The sequence below is a fragment of the Echeneis naucrates genome, chromosome 1 (genome assembly GCF_900963305.1).
Source record: "Echeneis naucrates chromosome 1, fEcheNa1.1, whole genome shotgun sequence".
NCBI classification, from domain to species: domain Eukaryota; kingdom Metazoa; phylum Chordata; class Actinopteri; order Carangiformes; family Echeneidae; genus Echeneis; species Echeneis naucrates.
The window spans coordinates 14226718-14244741 of record NC_042511.1 but is presented as its reverse complement, the minus strand read 5'-3'; the positions used below and the strand labels follow the sequence as shown (position 1 = coordinate 14244741).

At 42.3% G+C, this 18024-nt stretch overlaps 1 protein-coding gene across 1 annotated transcript; it reads right to left on the bottom strand.

Annotated features, from left to right (window-relative positions):
* Positions 1 to 343: 343 nt before the first annotated feature.
* Positions 344 to 14197, bottom strand: klf3 (Kruppel like factor 3 (basic)). The gene is made up of 6 exons (XM_029503199.1): positions 13910 to 14197; positions 6515 to 6575; positions 5503 to 6040; positions 4558 to 4705; positions 2615 to 2781; positions 344 to 2524 (listed from the first exon to the last, which is right to left on the bottom strand). Exons 2-6 carry the CDS (start codon positions 6554 to 6556, stop codon positions 2343 to 2345), a joined length of 1077 nt encoding a protein of 358 aa, XP_029359059.1. The 5' UTR covers positions 6557 to 6575; positions 13910 to 14197; the 3' UTR covers positions 344 to 2342.
* Positions 14198 to 18024: the final 3827 nt, after the last annotated feature.

Here is an 18024-nt window from a genome sequence, read left to right as displayed (position 1 = left end):
GGTGAAATCATTATGAAAAGGAAAATATTCATGAAGAGTTTTATACACGTGTAGTTTAAATAAGATATATTTCAGAAAGTTATCTTTAGAACATTATCCTATATTTACATGTACATTCTTACTCACACTAAGACGTCAATACTTAATGCAATAATGCAAAACCACAAAATCTTCATATTTGACACTGAATGTTGTAGATGTTACTGACCTATTTTTATTTATTTTTTTGCTAAACCATAAGAGAATTCATGAACTGACAATTAAGTCACTATTTTCTCACATAATTGATAACTTTTTCAGCACAGCCACATGCTTACAGAATTAAAGACACAGCACTCCATCATGCAAATATAGCCAATAAGTTTATTAAGTGGTATGAATATTCAGTTTTAAAATAAATTGCAGATAAACCTGTACAGTTATATATTCACAGTTTAACATGTTCCCTTTGAATAGCCAACATTTAGATTAAAAAGAGATAGGGTTTACGATAGACATGACATAGAAATGTATAATATGCCTTATTATGAGAGTATCAAAATCATGCTTAGTAAAAACCTTTAATTGCCCTTTCAGTCTAACAATCAGAGATACAAAACATATACAAGCAAAAACTGCAAAGAGTAGCCAGAAGCAAATGCAGATCAGTTAATTCAATATGCATGTGTGTTTATTTGTGTGTTCATGTAACGAGCAGAAAGGGCCACACTTTCCTTTGATATTAAATAGACTGAAAGTGACCCACGATCAAACTGTCAAACTGTCCAGCAGATCCATTATCATAGCAAACTGATAAAAGTAAAAAAAAAAAAAAAAATTGGCTTTGGGAATGTTTCATATATATATACATACATATGGTTGTATATATGTATATAAAGTGCACATTAAAGATGTACAAAGACGCTATACACAAAACCATTTGTTCTCCAGATCCTTGAGAAAAACAATAACTTTAAAGATGGTCTCTAAAGTAGTGCTTGCATTAAAAAAATATGTGGATGTTAAAAAAAATATGAAATTAAAATTTGCTATCTTATAACCTTTAATTAGAATCAAATGGGCGCGTTTTAATATCAAACACTATGGAATTAAACGGTATTTTCTTTCAATATATCCCACCAAATCTGCTGGAATAAAACTTACTTGCTCTCGCAAAACAAAAACTAATGAGCAAATTTCCCTGCTTTGCACTTTGTATATGCCCATATAAAATCTTAATACAATGAAAAAAGGCTACAATGGTGTCACATCACAAACCAAACAATATTTCATAGATATATAAACTGTAATATAAAATATTGGTAAGACAAATTTCATTGCTTATAGCCCTAAACCAACCGAGTGGTGTCTTTTCATTACTAACACAATAATGCCCCTGTGCAGCAATGTTCACATTTCTGAATGAAAACATAAAAAAGACTTCACTCTGGCAATAAATGAGACCCACCGTCCCCGTTTTATTTTTCCCCCGAACCCAATACCGAAAGCACACAAGACTGAGGCTGAGCTGCTTTTATTAAGTGCATGTATTCCGCTGTGTGTGCCATTAAACATGTGCATGCATGTATGTATAAGGGACAGTGAGCATTTGCTACCTCTTGCTACCTTCATGACGTGAGCTGGTAGAGGCAGATGAGGTGTGTGGTGTTCATTGACTTATTTTCTTGTGTGTATTTGTTCAGTGGATCCATAAAGAAAGAGAGAGCAGAAAGTTGATGTCACAGGTAGCTGCGTTGATGAGAGAAAGCTGAAGTGTGTATGACACAATGCACAGTAGATGTGATACGATACATTCTGGAAAGTTTCACATTATATTGGCCGAGCTAGCAAGTGACAGGCGTGTGTGTGTGTGTGTGTGTGTGTGTGTGTGTGTGTGTGTCTAGGTCCGTATCTGTTGCTTGGTTGCATGCAGAGAAATGAGAGCTGTTGCAGAAGCTTGAAGTAGCTGTGTGGCTTCAACACATTGTGTGTCGATGCAGTTTGGTTCTGTTCTGTGGCCACAAGAGGGCATCGTTCTCAGGCCAGCTGAGACGGGGAAGCCCCCCTCACCCCCCCCCTTTTTTTTTTAAAGTGTCTGGATTTTCCATAGTTGATCAGAGGTCTGGTGCAACGCCCACATCTCTATTATAATTTCAAAATGAGTTGATGATGAATCTGATGGGGAGCACACCAGCTCATTACGAGGTGAAAACCCTGAGGAATTTTTCCCCACTCTCTGTCAGAGTCCGTTGCTGGAGTCCAGCTTTAAAAAAAAAAAACAGCAAAAACTCAAGTGAAAGTGGTAATAAAGTCCTACACCGAAACCAGCACAGAGTTTCTTTCAAGTCGCCTCCAGCACTGATTCACACCAGAAGGTGGCGTTTCTTGTGCAAAGCCAGGTGGTCAGAGCGGGAAAAGCTGCGTTCACAGTCAGGACACTGGAACGGTTTGACTCCTGTGTGCTTGCGGAAGTGTCGCGTGAGCTCATCTGATCGGGCGAACTTCCACGTGCAGCCTTCCCACATGCATTTGTAAGGCTTCTCACCTGCAGAAGATCAACCAAAAGGTTAGTAAAACAGGATAAGTGTACCAACACAGTTGGGTAAGAACACAGCTTGTGTGTGAAGCCTCTCACCGGTGTGTGTCCTGCGGTGTGCTTTGAGGTGGGAGCTCTTGGTGTAGACTTTGTTGCAGCCGGTGAAGTCGCAGCGGTGAATTCGGCGCTTTTTCAGTGAGTCGGGAGAGTCCGCAGGGAGAGGATGCTTTGTGCCTGAATGAACTATTACCGATGGATTGTTTCCCCTAAAACACACAGAGAGACAAAAAAAAAAAATGGTTGAGCTAAGTAATCCTAACCCAGTCATCCAGGAGGCGGTGCTCGTGTTGTGTAACAACGGCCTCGTTCATGACGCTGAACACAATGCAAATGGAACTGTGTGGCAGATTCTCTTCTGTGCAATAACAACTTCTACCAGGCAGGAAGTTGAAAAACACCTCTCGCCTTTGCCAGTACACCACACCTTAGTTTTGTCCTGCCACCTCTTCCATTTCAGTTGAATGCCGTCATTCAACATTCATTCATTGGAATTTCATGTCATCCAAATATGGAATCAAAGAAAAACAAGCTGGAAAAACTAGGAAATAAAATAGGCAACTTTGCAAAAATCTTTCCAGCCACATACCCAAGTTCAATGAGCCCATGCAGATTAGGTTTCTAACGTCCTACACTGTGTGTGTGTGTCTATATATATGTGGTTAAAACATGAACGTTAACAAAACTTCGGCACAAATGAATAAGTACGAAAGAATAGAGGCAAGATTTCAAGTGTTTTTCAGCCCCCCAATAAAAAGAAAACAAGAGAGAGTTGACTTTTGGCACGTCAAAGGTCCTAATTAAAAGGTGTGTGTGTGTGTGTGCACGTATGTGTGTGTGTTGGCAGTTGAGAGCAGGTGTCGAGTGTTGAAATACGAATCCCGCACAGATCACCTCTGTGCAAAAGGAATGTGCAAAAAGTCCCCAACCAAAGAACACACACACACACACACACACACACACACACACACACACATATATGCACACACACAGGCCAACCCATCATTATTATACAGTGAAAACTCAACCTATGTACCATGTACATACGGCATATTGTTCATGTGCAAGTGTGTCTTCAGAGGTGATGACAACCACACGCCTACTTGTCTTTCTTAGTACAATTATTTCATAGTTGGCACTGTGGCAAAGACAGCCCTAACAACCTCCGTAACAACGTCTATAAAAGACAGGCAACAGCTTCCTGGCAGCGTTCCCTGTCGTACACATCTGGGTCTAACCTGTCTTTGACAATGAAGATTTAAAGATAATATACACGAGGAGGGGGAGGTGGGAGGGAAAGGAGGAACAGGAAGGGAGAGGCAAAAGGGAGTGGAGCGTCACAAACAATGGGAGATGCTGGACAAAAAAATAAAAACAAAACGAAATAGCAAAAAAAAAAAAAAAAAAAAAAAAGGACGCATCATGCAAAGGAAAGACAAGAAAGAAAATAGAACTGTGAAGAGGAATGGAGGAGGTGGCAGGGATGAGATGGCTTTTATGAATCCTGTCAAGAGAAATGTAAACTAAATTAGAGAATAAAAGTAGCCACAAAGGAGTGCAGGAAACTGACACACCCCACTACAAAGAGCGATTAGTGTGCTTTTATTGTTGTTGTGCTATCCTGCTTTATCTATGTAAATTAGAGACTCATCTCTTAGCCGCGTTTAAAGTTAACTGCTCTACCACATTCCCACTGCGGGCAAAAAAGAGGAAGCAGAGCGTGGAGAGACTGTTTCATACCTAAAATCAAGATTGATATACTGGAGAGGTTGAAAAGAGCGATTACCTCTCTGGGCGTGACTATTGAAAAATTCCTCTTCCTCTTCATTGAAACTGATTCTTTGAAGCTACTGCATATACTCCAGTAACTCAAATGATGCCCAGCCCCAGTCCTAGGACGCGTTTTGACCACAACCTCCATACAGAGGAAAAGGGAAGCTCCACAGCAGGTAGTGAAACTGAAAATCAGTCGTTACGTAACTCACTCATATTCATGTGGTATCCTGATGACGGATGACTTCATCTCATGGCTGCTGTGGGGGTCATGACTAAGCTCAGGGCAAGGCTCTGTTTTGATCGGCTTGTGAAGGTCGTGGGCATCGCCTCGCAGCTCCAGGGGTTTCGTAGAGTGAACTGGATGGATGTAAAAGAATCAGCAAATGTTAGATGGTCTAGTTTTAGTTTGAAGGTTTTTCCTTTTTTTTTTTTTTTTTTTCGCTTATTGATAATATCTATTACATTTCTCTTCCCTTTAGCTTTTAACTAGCCATGCAGTGTTGTGATTGAAAGGATTCCAACCTTTGTTGGTCAACCACTTTGGTCCAGAGTGAAATGTTTCACCAACTACAGGATAACTGACAGTGGAAATCAGCAAAGCCATTTGATTTGCTCCAAACATTTTAAACATTTCAAGTACAGCGCCGCGAAGCTGCTGATATGGCTGTCGACTTTCAGTCCTGTGCATAAATAAGTACTTCTAAATAATATCTTATCAGTTCAAAAAGAAATTCTCCAAATGTTGGAGACTGAAGAGTCAAGAACCAAAAAAACATTGATAATCAGCTGGAAAAGTAATTATACACATGAATAAACGAAAAAACACTTCTACAGTTTCAAACAAAGAAATATGTTGATTTCAGTATAAATTTTGACACATAGTGTGTTATATTTAGGTCAAAAGTGACCCAGCACTTTACTTTTTTTTAAATTTCTGTAAGTACTTCCTTTTTTTTTTTACTTTCTTGTTATTGCTTCATTCCACTTTTCAAGTTTAGATGCTTTTTTTTTTTTGCAATATAATTATTCAAGTTTTTTTCATGTGCATAAATTTTTGACATGCACAATGTTTCATATCAATACATTTCAAATGAAATGAGTATAAATTGATTAACAGAAATAAAAAAGAAGTACAACAACAACTGGCGTCTCACCTATCTTGTGCTCTCTGCTTCGATGATGGTCGTCATCACACGTGACTGGTGGGCTGACCATTATCGACTGGTGCAAGTGGAGAGGTGCGGAGTAGAGGACGGACAGAGGCACCATGACTGGAGACACCATGAGGCCTGACTGCTGGATGACCCTGGAGTCTGGGCTGATGAAAGGTGCCACCATGGAGTACGAAAGCGAGGGAGGGGGGGGTGGAACGCCATGAGAGGGTGAGGACCGCAGCTGAGACTGTGGAGGGGAGCAACGGGGGGAGGCACGACTCGCCAAGCTATAAGGCGAAGGCGGGGAGCTGCGCAAAGAGGCCGGGGAGGAGGCAGTGGAGCAGGGAGGGGAGGAGGAAGAGGAACTGGAGGAGGAACGCTTGCTGAGGGACAGGTCTACCGGCTCCAGCTGGCTGTGTGTGGGGTTGCTGGGGCTGTGGGACTGAGCGAAGGTGTGTGTGTGGTAAAGGGGGGGGGCGGGATGGGGGAAGATCCCTCTGTATGGCTCTGGGGTTTTCACTAACGAAGAGTAGAAGGACTGTAAGTGAGAGAGAAAGAGAGGATACAGAAGAAGGAAACAGCAAAAGGAGGACAAAAGAGCAGAGCGTTAAAAAAATTTCCGTTCTGCATTCAATAACAGGGAAAACTTGTTTCTGCCACACAAACACCTACAGCCAGCCAAAAATGTTTTAAACCCATTTCTGTTAGGGAGCAGATAACTGTACAGTGCATTTGTGTACGTTCATTAGCCTTCTGTCTGGCAGTGTGTGTACCCATTGTATGCAAATATGCACTGCGCAGCAGCATGTTTGTCCAGGAAGAGCAGGAATGTGGGAACAACTCTGTCTAGACACGTAGCAGAAGTGTGTAGGTGAGCGAAATAGTGTGAATGTGTGTGTATAGGTCAGAGATACTGTATGGCATCAAAAACATGTTCAGGCATGATGGGAACACTCAAAACACACACAAAAGCCCCCAAAGCTACATTTACACAAACACACACGTGCCTTACCGTCTCCATGTCTGTCTTCAGAGGGTAATCATACATCAGCATGGCTGCACGGGCCCAGCTCCTACAAAGTAAAACACACACACACGTCAGTACCACAGTTAATACGTTAAAATACCGCAGAGATCAGTTATAGTCCATAAATAATCCCTTACTTTAGTAACGAGAGCAGTGCCACCATGCAGAAATACTCTTGTAAGGCTGAATAAGGAAGGTGATGAATGACATTGTGCAAATAAAACACGTATCTTTGCTTTCTAAAATTCATTCAAGTTTGGGTGAAAATTCATTCAAGATTGCAATTTTCGGTGAAATATTTGGTCTTCAAAAATTAGCTGGAAACAAATTAACTGACAAGGTGACTCAACACGACACCAGCATGACAGGCCAGAAAGGTTTTAGACCGCTGGCTTAATCTTTAACAGTGTTTTTAATCATCCTTTATATTATACACTTTTTAAATCCAGTAGTACAAAAAAACCCAACGTCCCTGACGGATAAGCGGGTGGAAATGAACAAATGGTCGAAAAAGTACACTATCATCCTCAAGCGCCCAGTGGTGATGTAGTAAAGGGTTAATGTTACATTAGGCCCTGTTTAAATGTAAAATATCATTAGTATCTGGAGTTAATATGTTCATTTCCACAGTAGAAGAAACTGCAAAACAGAAAAACTCACACATATGCGCAAGTTTCATAGTGATAAAAAAAAAAAAACACCTTAAGTAGAGCGACAGGCTCGATGGGGATGTGTAGTTAAATGATTTGAAAGTGTCTGTTCTATATGTGCGCACATTTAAACACACTCAGTCTCACTTCCAGCAAATCATATCAGCCATAGGAATATTTTTAGGATGATTAAATCATATTAGGATGTCCTCAGTGTATTACCTGCCTCGTTACACCCACCGCCAATCTCTTTCTGTCACACTGACAAACAAACCTTGCTCAGCTTTATGTCAGACAGCCCTCTAAAAATCATCTAAAAAGTCATCTAAAAATGCCTGAAATATTCAAAGAAAGCTGGAGACAAATTTATGACAGATCGTTTTACAAGAATGCAGCCAGTTTCAGGTGTAATGAGGACACAAACACACAGCCCATGCACACAACAACTGCAGAGGGCTGTCAAGTGTTTGGATCTCAAGTATATGAGGTTTCAAAGGTTCCAGTTACCTTAACTTTGAATAACCAGGTGCAGCTGAAATGACTCCGTGCTTCTGCCTAAATGAGTGTGTTTAAATGTATGCGTGTGTGTGTGTGTGTGTGTGTGTGTGTGTTTGTGAATTCACTGGAGCATTACGGGAGCATGAACTGTCAAAGAATGCACCCTTAGGGAGTCTGTGTGAGTGTGTGTATGTGTGACATCCTGTGTTCTTGACCATTTGTTAATAATTAAAGGCTAACTTGTCTCCTGACTGTGAACTTCAATCAGGTCACACACACACACACACACACATCCACGCACACACAGTCCAGATGAGGAAAGACCAATAGGAGAGCAGGATGCTTTCTGGGTCAGGAAGGGTGTGAACATGACGACTAAAGCCTCACCCTTTGCCTGGCTCCAAAGAAACAAAGAGACTGTGGGCAGATGATGTGTGTGAGGGTGTGTTTTTAATCCAAGTTTGTATTATTGTGCTGTAGTTCATCTGGAGGTCAAGCAGTTATTGTTTTGAGTTACTATCCACACACAGAAGTGAGAATGGAAGCAGGTGTGAAGCCGGAAAAGAACAAAAGAAAAAACACTGTGGTGAACTTTGGTGTACAGTAAGAACAATGTACGCGCTTTTCACCACAGAAACAAAAAGTTCAGAAATCAGTGGCTGTAGTGAAAGCCCCATCCTCTGCGTTTATTTAAAAAACAGCCCCTCAGCTTCTGAATGACTAATTCATGGAGGGAAGAGGATGCGAGAGAAACTCTGCAAGAACTCAATCAATCGAATCACAGAGATCCACGTGTCATTGTGACAAAACAGTAGAAAACCAGCCCACACAACATAAGTCTAATCACTTCATCTAAAACTAAAACTGACTATACTGAAATGGTTCAAGGTAAGATCTGTAGAGGACGAATGACTCAAAGCTAATATTCAGAACAGAACAGAACAGCTCAGAACAGCTTCACGTTAAATGATAAATCACTTATCAAGAATTACGGTGGTAAAAATCCTTTCCTTCGACTAGCAATGTAAAGGACTCTTTATTTGACCTCATCAAGTTATGCCACCGGGAACCACGGTGGCACAGTCGTGCAAAGACATCATGTTTGGGTTAACTGCTGACTCTAAATTGTCTGTAGGTCTCTGTCTGTCTCTGTGTGTTGGCCCTGTGATGGACTGGTGACCTGTCCAGGGTGAGCTCAGTGTGAGCTGGGATTGGCTCCAGCAGCCCCGCAACCCGGAAACAGATAAGCGATAGAAGAAGAATGAATGAAAGTTATGCCGCCCTTAAGCAAAGGGGGGCATGAGTCCCTACTAATGTTACTTTCCTTTAGTGTGTGCCAGGGACCTGGACCTGACCTGGAAAAGACCAAACTCTTTGCCTTTTGGAAAATCTGTGGCCTGATAAACAAAAAAAAATATGGCTTTGCAATTTAATGAGTGACTTACTGGACAGTTGTCTCAGGTGCTTCCCTTGAACAACAACAGCAACACAAGCTCCGCTCTAAGTGTGTCTGTGAATGCGTGACATTCTATCACACAAATGCAGGTTTGTAGACTGACTGACGTGAGAGACTCGGGCCTCCCTTAAACACTGAAATACACCATATGCTAATTATCTTGTCACCTCAGGGCTGGGCTGGATTTTAAAATAACCTGTGTATACCTGTGCATACAGAGTCCAGTGTTTGTGTCAATATGAACATACGCAAACGCGCAATGTGCTCATACACTAAAGAAAGGGACATAATTAATCAGTAGACATACAGTTATCTTAGTTCAACTTTCAAAAACCGTAACAAACCCCCCGCAGCAGTTGTTAAATTCCTAAATATAAAGCCGCGGGAAGGCACTTTTACACGCACCTCCCAGCTATAGGCCAGTCGGCTACACAAGCTTGCCACCCGTTCGATCACACACATGGATGACAGACAGTGACAGAGATCTGGGTCACATAGCAGCAGCAGCAGAAAGTAATTAATGTTGTTTGTTTTAATCAGCATCGTGTTTGCCAGGTGGCTGTGGTTTACAACACAGGGAGCCGAACACGGGAGGCTTATCAGGCAGCATGTGAAGACAGGATGGTGAGCGGGGGGGGGGGGGGGACCATCCCTGTGACAAAGCCCAACTTGCCCTCTGGGTAGACCATAAAAGAATAAATACAATGAGTTGCAGAAAATTTAGACAATTGCAGGAAGTAAGATTTAATTCAGCTGCAAAGCAACTTATTCAGAAGAATCTAAAAACCAGAAGGCCTCAGGAGATAATAGACAATCAACAGCCGGAGATCATTTGTGTCTGAATCTGCTTCCAGTCAGATTGAACCTTGCACAACTTTCTGCGTTTTGTCTTATATGATGGGAAATTGGCAAATTGATCTTTGGGTGTTGAAAAGTTATCAATTATCGGTAGTTGCAGACACCATTTCTCTGATCCCCTGCCTGCACGAACTTACAGCTGCTGGCCTCAGCTTCATCACAGCATTTAAAGGCCGCTGTCAGACCTCCAGTGAGCGAACCATTGTGCGCTGCACCTACTTGGTGAACAAGTCACTCTACCTGGGTTTGTCCCTCTGCACCACATGTGGGTGTGTGTTTGTGCATGTCAAGTGTGGTCTGTAAATATTGTCCTTCTAGGTCAGTGGAGCTACTGTGTACTCAACCCCAACCCACTCAGCAAACACTTCCTACACTCCTCTCCTACATCCCTTTCTCTCTCCATCGTGAACTCCAAATCTTCGTCTCCACTTCTTCCTCAACAATCATTCACAATTCTACAACTGTATTTATCTGAACCACACACACCACACTCATTTTCTATCCCTCTGTATGAATGATATAAAACAACATGACTGAAGGGGAAAATATTGTGGCTTGGAGCCCCTGACTACCAGCTCAACCACACACACACACACACACACACACACAACACAGACACACACGCATACACGCATGCACGCGCGCACACACACAAACACACACGCAGACACACAAACTCACAGCCGCACACCAAGTTTCTGCTAGCTCAACAGAATACACACACTAAATCACTAAAGGGCTAAATTATTACCGACACGCACACATGCTTAAACACACGCAGACACACATGGAGCTGCACACACAGACAGACACACACACTAATGGCAACAGGCTGGAGAAGATGAGATCACCAGAGAGACCAGAAACCTCCAGACAACAGCTTTGTCCAAGAACACGCCACAATAGACACACACACACACACAGACACACACACACAGACACGCACACTTAACACTTAGAGCATTGAGTTCCCTGCACTCTGTTTCTGTTCTTTCTCGATTGCCTCTTTTCCTTCGGCAGTCTCACCTCACGCCGGTCCTGTGCTCTCAGACCACAACTATTATATGTGATCACAAATCGGTCCAAACAAACAGCGCTGAAACGATGACACCCTATATAGCTTACAAAGTATTACAAAGTAATGTCATGTCATGTACGTAAGTTAGTTTGACACACCCTCTACCTATTTATACACTTCGGGGAAGTAGGTGGATAATCATGATTAAAATGAATGCAAATTAAATTAAAGATCCCATTACATAACTCATAAAAGGTGACAAGCTTTTAATGCAGTACTTAACTTTGACATTCCTAGTCTTTAAATGCTTCACACTCCCGTTGCCCCCAACCCCATAAAATCTACTCCTCCTTTCAAGCTCTAACCCCCAAGTATACTCCCCTACTCCCTTATTTCACCTCCTTACCTCATTACCTCACTTCCTCCTCCTCACCCCCCTAATAACGCCTCACATGTTCTGACTCTGATTCTTCTCACTCCGCTCAAGCCCCCTATCGTCTCATTCTGGCTTCCTATTCCCTCATTCGAGCCGCCTGGCCCACTCCTCCTGTCTTTTTTTTTTTTTTACACCCCCCCCAACACGCGCACACAAACATACATATACAGGCACACAGACCCTCTCCGCTCCTCTCCTGCAGACTGTGGGGCTGCAGGCCTGCAAAGCTCAGGGGGAAGCCAGAGGGGGCCATCATGAGGGGGAGAGGAAACAGGATCCATCATCTCACACACACACATCCACATATGGGTACACACATTTGAAGACACACTTAGTTGACATAAGGCTCAAACACTGACAATGACACACGCACACACATATGCACCTCAAGCTGAACTTGTCAAAGAGAGCAGTTTTGAGGCTTTCCAGACAACGGAGGACGGAGGAAAGCAAAGAGAGGCAGCCAGAGAGAAAGAGAGAGAAGCGGAAGCCCTCAGAGTTTAGTCTGACTGTTATTATTTCCACACTGCGTGATGGGTCGGGGGTTGTAAAGAGGAGAAGAAGAAGGAGAAGGAGGGGGAGGAGGTGGAGGAGAGTGAAGCCAAATGGGGGGTGCTGCTGCAGGGGGCCTGTGGTTTCCTGTCTGACCCCCCACTGCCACCAGCTCCCCAACACACTGCACCTCCCTAACCGAAGAATGAGAGGATGGGAGGGGGGAATGGAAGCACAGAAAGGGCCAAGAAAACAGCCGCTTTGACCAAACTATGTCAAAATGGAAGTGGAAAGAACAAGGCAGAGACAGAAGCGGGGAAGAAAACGAAGTGGGTTTCAACCAAAATATGACAAAACTTCAATGGACCTCAAACATGGGGAGGGGACGGGGTGTTTGTGTGCGTGCGTGTGTGTGTGTGTGTGTGTGTGTGTGGGGTGGGGGGTCGGCTACACAGTCATAGTGGCTCAATCCGGTGGTTTAAGAGTGGTAACAGACACACTGCACAAGGGTGTGTGTGTGTTTTCTTACATGGCTTTGTGAGTGCGTGCGTGTGCTGGCACTCGTGAAGTTGTGTAACAAGTTTCAGCTTTTTCAGTTTATGGCCGTCTGTGGACCACAGTGTCCTTATTTCCTTAACTTCTAATGGAGAATCACCAACGCTTCAGCATCCAGGAGTTTAATGTTTAGCCCTAATGTTCTCTGGGACATGCCCTTTGAGCAGCGGGGATGTGTGTGCGTGCGCGTGTGCGCGCGCGCGCGCCCTTGTTCATTTTTCCACCAGATAACATCAGCATGTTGATTCAGGAAAAGAGGTGTAGGGGTGGGTGTGTTATTTGGTTCGTGTGTGTCCTCCCCTAATGGGAGACAAATAAGTAAAGGAAAAATTAAGAAAGAAACTCTAAGTGAGAGAAAAGTATAAAGTAAGATAGAATGCGAGAGAGAGATCGGCCTCATTCCACCCTTTCACCCCCCACATCCACATCCCTCTCCCGTCCCTTCTTTCTCCCTCTTTCTCTCTCACTCCAGGCTCTAAACAGGATAAGGGCTTCATATGCCAAGTGGAATGTGTGACGCAAGCCTCAGCCTTGAAACAAAGCACAGGAAACAGGGAGAGACAGAGACAGAGAAACACACACACACTGAGACAGAGATGTGAATTGTAATGGATGTAGTGAAATGAGAGGACAGATGAAGCGGCTCAGGTGTGACTGATTGTAAATCTCCCCCCCCCCCCCTTCTCTCTCCATCTCACACACACCTGTCAGGTATATTTCCTTCAGCATATCACACTGCACTCAGCTGACACCGAGCAGGACACTGAGGCTGTCTCATCCAGTATCAGCTTCACACACACACACACACACACACACACCGCCTGTGAAGCAGCTCAGGTTCCGGATGTAAATGAAATATAATGCATTGGACTGGTACAGGTGAGCCAAGCCAAACCATCCATTCCAGTCCCCAGCTTCTAGGCGTGCGTGTGTTCCATGTATTGTATTTTAAAGAGACATGTGGAGAGACAGCCGGGACCCTCACAGCTTGAAATGCTGACTTTTGACTCATCTGACATTTCAATGGCCTTTTTACTTTAATTCAACTTTCAGATATGAATATAACATTGGCATGTGTTATAAAAGCTGAATACTGCCAGTCTAACCCAAAGTGACACCTCAACCCAAGTCCCGGTGTTAGCTGTCAAAAAGTGAAGCTGCAGGCTGGTCAAAATAAAAGCACTTCTTTTTCTGCTTGCAAACTGTATTTCAGCACTTTTTTTTTTCATTTGGAGTAACTAACGATGATATAATATTGAGAAATGTGTCATTGCTCATCGGTGACCCCACAGTAAGAGGACCATAAGTCATCAGGTCAGTACTTCAGAAAGGCGAAGACTTCATCTTTACAAGATGAGGTATGAGTAAGTGTGAGGACAGGCCCGTCCTCTGTGTCCAGCGGGAGAGACGGACTTACTTCTCAGGTGGACTCGGTCAGTTCCCGGAGGAGCGCCGCTGGTTGCCTCTGATGGACGGTGAAATGTTCCCGCTGAGAGAAAAAAAAATAAAAATAAAAAAATCAACACAAAACAAAACTCAATCAGGCAGCTCCGCCGAAAAAGAGACGCAGGCGACCAGCGATCCTCCGCCGTGGCTCTGACATCAGGCTCCGGGAAAACAAGACGCTCCGGTGACCGACGATCCGCCAAACTTCCCTGAGTTACGAAACCGGCTCTCTCTCTCTCTCTGTGTGTGTGTGTGTGTGTGTGTGCTTCAGAAACTGCTCCTGTCACATGATCCGCTGTCTGTTCTCCACGGGGTCGGGCCACAGGGCGGGACCGGGGTGGGGTAGTCCAGCGTGCGCGCGCGCGCGCGCGCGAGTGCGTGTTGCAATTTTCATTTTAGGTTTGGAGGAAACAACACGCAGGAATTTCACTGAGCAGCATCAGTGAGTCTCTCTGCTCCAGCCTGCTGTGGATTCAGTCTGTCTGATGTGGCTTCATCGGCTGTTGCAGCGATTCCTCTTGGATTTGGAGGCAACTCCGAGAATTTCAAGAATTTCTATTAATTTTAGGAAAACAGATCGTGGAAAACCTTTCTGCTGCTCGATATGACACTAACCGTAACTGAGAAATATCTGCAGTTATTGACTTATTTTTGAACATTTATATTTACATGAATAATGGGTGTTTCTCACTATAAAATATGGTCGAGCTTATGTAGACCACAAATTTAATGGTTCATTAATTGTTGATTCTACAACAACCGACTAAAGTCTGCAGCTTTATATTTAATATTTAGTCATTTGGTCCAGATGTGATGCATTTCTTTACCTAAATGTCACTAACTTATTACTTGATCTTATTTGATCCATCTAATTTTTGATATGACCAGTTGTTCATGAGTACATCATATTTATCCAAAAACAGCAGTAAAGTAATCACTGTGTGTGGAAGGTGTAAGTAGAGTTTTAATGATGGCTGGAAGGTGGAGCTAATTTAAACTCTGGGTAGTTTAATATTCTACAAGAAATTTTATAGAAATGATAAGATCATTATACATTAAGAGGCAACTTTATTAGGGACTCTATGTGTGACGGAACAATCCAACACAGCAACTGTACCATAACATTTCTCCTTATTAGGCTGGGAATGTATGTGTTTTGGTGACACGGAGAGGAATGTGTAAATAAATGAATAATATAAAGCCTTCTAGTATCTGAAAACCAAAATGTGTCATCAAGTTAACACATCTTTGACAACAAGAAAGAGTCACAATAAAAGTGAACTGCATTGGATTGCATCAGACAGCACATATGCTTCAGCTTAACACTTAACACAGTTTGCTTTTGAAATACAGCAGAGTAAAATTATGACATTGCATGTTTTCAAATCCTTCTGCTTGCACAAATGTGCTAAGTAATTTTCTGCCATCAAAGTCTGGTTTCCACAGTCGTGGTAATCTCAATAAAAAGTTATGTTATTTAAAATAACTGAACCACCACAAAGTTGAAGTTCCCTGATGACAGTGACTTTGTGGCGTGATTGCAGTCGTTTGCCTGATTTGCAGTTTTTCCTACTGACATTTCAAAATGTAAAAAAAACAGAACTGACTCCGGTGAAACAAATATATATTTTATTTCTAATCAACCGTCACTGCAGTAAAAAGGCGTAGTTATTTTCCTCTCTCACTCTCTCTACTTTTGTAGGTGTGTGCGAGTTATGGTGAGGGACAAGTTCTTCCCACAGGGGTTCAAAGAAATGCATTAGTGTCATAAGGTGTGGGAAACATAATTATAACTCAAAGAGCAAAACAGCAGTAACATTTCATTCACAGCCTTTTTTACTCACCAAAGCAGAAAATATCTGTTCCTGATTGGCTGCCAGGATCACATTGGAAGCATGTTTCAGCACACCTAAATCATAGTGTCTTTCTGACAGTTAACTACTGACCTAAATAATTATCTCCTTGAAAACACAAAAAACTGAAGTAATGAATCACACTTTATGTCCGGTTAGAGATGCGCTGAAGTGTAACACTGAATTAAATGGCTCCATTTAGACACAGCTACATGGAGTAAGTCCTCAACTTACAGACGTTGTAGCTTATTGTTTTTTAAGTGTGGCCTGAAAGGAAAGAGCGCCTCACTGTCTTGAACATGAACACAACAGTCAGGTATTCATAAAATGTTCTGATAGAAATGTTTCAAATACAAAGTCACCAGAACAGTCTTGTTGACAAATGTCTAGGTGATGTATGTAAGGAAAGTTGGTCAGTGCTGTGGAGCTGGATGTTTAAACAAGGAGGCGATGATATGACAGCTGTTATTTCAAGGGTAGCGTCTATATAAGAAGGATAAACAAGTCTGAGCACACATCTGTCCAGGCTAAGCCTGCGCTTTCTGCATGAGAAGTAGAGCATGAGAGGAGGCATGTATTACATTGCAGGATGGAAGTATGACGGTGGGCCATTCGGATTAAACTCTGTTTCTGTGTCAAAAATGACACGGGGAGTTTTGGTTGTGACTTCACAGTACAGCAGGAGCGTAAAGACACTGCGGATCCCAACAGGACATTTTAATGTCAGCCACGATCACAATGTGCAACGATGGTTTCGGATTGCCAACCTGACTTTCTTTTCCAAAACAAACTGTATTAGTTATCTCGAGTAAAAAACATTTGTGGCATTTTATGGTTCCAATCCTTTTGCACATGTTAATATCAGACATTCTATTTCCAACTGCAAGAGAGAAATACGCAAATGCAGACCAATAACAAAGGCATGCTGCAAACGTTTACTTGTATGCAGAATTTAGGCTGGAAAATATCACACTAACATTACAGCCAGGGAGCTTGAGCCGACTGGCCAAATGCTTAAAGCTCCCCTCCACTAAAAATAAAGTTTTTTTAACTTGTCAGCATGTCTTATGATGTTTTTTTTATTTAACACAAGACATGTGAGGAGCAAAATCAGCAGATTGCAAACAGATTGAGACAGCCAGGGATTCATACGTGATCAATTAAAAACCAATTTTGGTGACTTTTGCGGACAATTAGAGGACAAAATAAACCTGACACCTACAAAGAGCAAGAGTTTGCATTAGCTGTGAGTGAGAAAATAACTTGAAATGAAATATTCAAACTACTTTAGTCGTTCTGTATCTGCTAGTCTTTGATTTTGGTCAGACGGGCCTCCTCATCCGATTCTGACTCACTCAGACCCGGAGCTTTAACATGTGGTGGAGTCTCTCTGATGTTACTTATAACAGTAACCAATTTGAAGCGTGCTACTCCTTCGCAAGCCACAGAAACCTTGTCAGTGCAGCAAGCGAGAGGCCACATTAACAGAGTCACAACCATTTCAGCTTCTGCCAGATATAAAACCTGTGACTGGAAGAATACTGCTATTCGGTTACGTCCTAGTCAAAGATTTGTAAATGAACAAAATGAGGAGGTCAGAGTAGATGTGCTTGCAGGCTGAGGTTTGATTGTGGAAATTTAAAGCTTTCATTTTGAGGTCAGTGGGCCTCGGTAGGAGTATCTGTTATCGGTTATTTTTCCGAAAGTAGGTGATATCACAAGCACAAACTCCTCCTGTGGGCATGGTTAGCACAATTCAGAGTCAGGAAATTACCACATAAGTAGACTATATGCTGTCTTTTGTCTGTATGCACAACTGCCATTTATTTTGGGCATTACATTTTTGGAGAACATGTCTGACACTGGTATGTAGAATCAAAATTTAAAATGTTTACAATGTTCACCAACATCAACATCAAGTTAACAGTTTTTTCGGGGGGGGGGGGGGGGTTAGTCACAAACCAAAGTATTAGACAAATTAAAATTTCAAACATAAAGAGCGATGGAACTTAAAAACAACAGGCTATAACTAGTGAGACTACACAGCTGTATTTAATATATATATATATATATATATTTTATTTATTTTTTTTAGGAATTTTAACATTCATTGATTGAGTTATGATTAGAACTCATTGTTATTGTGGCGTGCGTGTAAATTATACATTGTGTGGGAATGTTGTTAGTGTTGATTGTCACCTAAGCATTGTCATGTCAACATTTCCTTCCAAGG